The sequence below is a fragment of the Phoca vitulina genome, unplaced genomic scaffold (assembly GCF_004348235.1).
Source record: "Phoca vitulina isolate PV1807 unplaced genomic scaffold, GSC_HSeal_1.0 scaffold106, whole genome shotgun sequence".
Lineage (NCBI taxonomy): Eukaryota > Metazoa > Chordata > Mammalia > Carnivora > Phocidae > Phoca > Phoca vitulina.
The window spans coordinates 564,649-567,581 of NW_022589809.1; the positions used below are offsets into that span (position 1 = coordinate 564,649).

Below are 2,933 nucleotides of genomic sequence, written 5' to 3' on the forward strand. Positions count from 1 at the left end.
ACAAAAAAACTCAGATTCTTAAATATAGTCAACAAACTGGTGATTGCCAGAGGGAAGATGGGTAGGATGATGGGTGAAATAGATAAAGGAGATTAAGAGTACACTTGTCTTAATGAGCACTGAATAATCTGTAGAATTGCTGAATATTGGGGTGCCTCGGTGGCTCAGTGTTTAAGCATCTGCCTTCAGCTAAGGTCATGATCCCAGAGTCCTGGGATCAAGCCCCACATTGGGCTCCCTGCTCGGCAGGAAGCTTGCTTCTCCCTCTCCCACTCCCCCTGCTTGTGTTCCCTCTCTTGCTATGTCTCTCTCTGTCAAACAAATAAATAAAATCTTTAAAAAAAAAAAAGAATTGCTGAATATTGTACACCCAAAATAATATAACACTGTATGTTAATCATACTTCAATTAAGAAAGCACACACACACACACACACAAAGGCATAGAATCTAGGCAGAGTATTACTATTCTAATTATGTCTCTGTTTCTGAACAATTAGAAGTGATAATTTATTCCCTGACTTCTTATTCTTTATTTGAAATTATTATCACATTTGGACCTGCAGGATTCTGCGACAAAATTCTTCCTCATCTCACTGAATTCATATATTTCTTTTGATGCATGTTTGAGTGCACAGCATTTTTGCAAGCTAAAGACCATACAACCAATGTTTGCTACAATTCAGTGAAGTAGTGTTTACAAAAAACTCAGCGAAATAAAGTGTTTACAAAAAAAGTTCCAAGAATCAAGATGCAAAAGTTACTCCTTTCCAGAAAAGAAGTGTTTTTTTCTTTTATTTTTTTAACTTAACTTCAATTAGCCAACATATAGTACATCATTAGTTTTTGACGTAGTGTTCAATAATTCATTAGTTGTGTATAACACCCAGAAAAGAAATGTTATAAGCAAAGGCCATTTAGAGTGAAGTCATGGGAAACAAATCATCAATGCTGTAACATAAACAAGAGGAGTTTGACTAAACTTCCATCTGGAATATAAATCTCCAGGTTATGAAAATATCTTTTATATAGAGAAATGTAGAGTTACACTAACAATAGTAAAAGTTTTTATTTATATGTATTTTCAAGCCCTAGAATATTCTATAGCTGAGCTTTTTCTTATGAATCAGACTTTATTGTTAGTTAGTCAGAACTAGTTTATTGGTTCAACTACAAAATAATAGAACCAGGGTTGTTCCATCTACTTTATCCTCTACCTGAATGTATGGCTTTTGTCCTCATGTGGATTATGCCCCTCTACACATCTCTATCACATTCAGTGTAGGAGGAAATTAAAATTCTGCCTCATAACAGTTTGCTTAAATTTATTCCATCTTGGGCACAACTTTGGAAAAAAGGAAGACACCAGTCCATCTAGAGATACAGGAAAGCTGAGAACTAAATGTGTTTTTCACAAATAAATAAAATGACTAGTTTAAAACATTTCTCAAATATTTTTATGTAAAGTATTGACCTTATGTTGCTACTGGAAATGGCAAAGTTGGGACTAGACACATGTATTCTATAGTATATTATAGAATGTTGTATAGGTAATTAACCAAAAGAAAATGGGAGAAAATAATCCAAATAGGCTTTTATTAAAACATTTTTTGTGTTTTTTACCACACACAAAAGAGATGTTCATCACAGTAGTGTTTTTCAAAAAAAAAAAAAAAAAAAAAAAACTTTTTAAAATAATCATGTAAAATTTATTCCCAGAATCTTTCCTGGAACTTTCTTTAGTGCCCGTTTAACCTCTTTATTTCTCAAAGTATAGATAAGAGGGTTGAGCATGGGGGTCACCACAGTGTAAAAGAGGGAAACAAACTTTCCCTGGTCCTTGGGTCTACTCTTGGCTGGCTGCAGATACATGAAGATGATGGTTCCATAGAAGATTATGACAACCATCAGGTGGGAGGAGCAGGTCCCAAATGCTTTCTTTCTTCCAGAAGCTGACTTAATCCTCAAAACTGCTTGGGCTATGTAGCCATAGGAAACCAGGATGATGGAAACAGGTATTATAAGGAAGATGATGCTAGCTACAAAGAGCTCAGCCTCATTGAAAGTGGTGTCCACACAAGCCAACTTGATGAGCACAGGGACTTCACAGATGAAATGATCCACTTGACGATGCCCACAGAAGGGTAGCTGCAGGGTAAGAGTGGACTGTACTAGAGTAGTGACAACCCCACTGAGCCATGCCAAAGATGCCAGGGCCATGCAAAGATGGGGATGCATTAAGACAGTGTAGTGGAGGGGACGGCAGACGGCGATGTAGCGATCATAGGACATCACAGCCAGGAGGACACACTCTGTGGATCCCAGGGCAAGAGAGACATAGAGCTGAACCACACAGCCACCGTAAGTGATGTTTTTCATAGGATTCCACAAGTTTACCAGGAGCTGAGGAATAACACTGCTGGTAAAGCAGATATCCAAAAAGGAGAGATGAGAAAGGAAGAAATACATTGGTGTATGAAGCTTGGATTCCAGACGAGATACCAGAATGATGGTGGTATTCCCGAAAATGGTTAATAAATACAAGATCAAAATGACCACAAATAAAACCTTCCGTAACTGAGGGTAATCAGAAAACCCCAAAAGGATGAAACCTGTTAGTTTGCTCTCATTGGTACTCCTCATCATCCCCATGTGCAAAGTGTTTTCCCAAAGGCTGTTACAGCTGAGGAAGATGACATATTACATATGGTCAAATGAGACAGTATCACCTTCCCCAAAAGTATTCTATGTTAAATTCTTAGAACCTATGTCCTTACATCTAGTGACTTAGATCTTTTTTCCTACTATGTGTTTTGTAAATAAATACACATCCTCTTAATGTCTTACCTCTTCTCTGATGCTCTCTAAAATAGAGAAGAGTGACAATTGTAAAAACATCATCATCAAGCTCCAATAATTAGAACATACAGTACT

The 2,933-nt window shown here is 37.0% G+C and overlaps 1 protein-coding gene across 1 annotated transcript; it reads right to left on the reverse strand.

Annotated features, from left to right (window-relative positions):
• Positions 1 to 1,697: 1,697 nt before the first annotated feature.
• Positions 1,698 to 2,651, reverse strand: LOC116627944 (olfactory receptor 2G2-like). Its single transcript, XM_032397922.1, has one exon. It carries the CDS (start codon positions 2,649 to 2,651, stop codon positions 1,698 to 1,700), a length of 954 nt encoding a protein of 317 aa, XP_032253813.1.
• Between the last annotated feature and the right edge of the window lie 282 nt (positions 2,652 to 2,933).

Excerpts from the sequence above, each read along its gene's own strand:
- LOC116627944 (XM_032397922.1), bottom strand. The coding sequence starts at position 2,651 with ATGGGGATGATGAGGAGTACCAATGAGAGCAAACTAACAGGTTTCATC.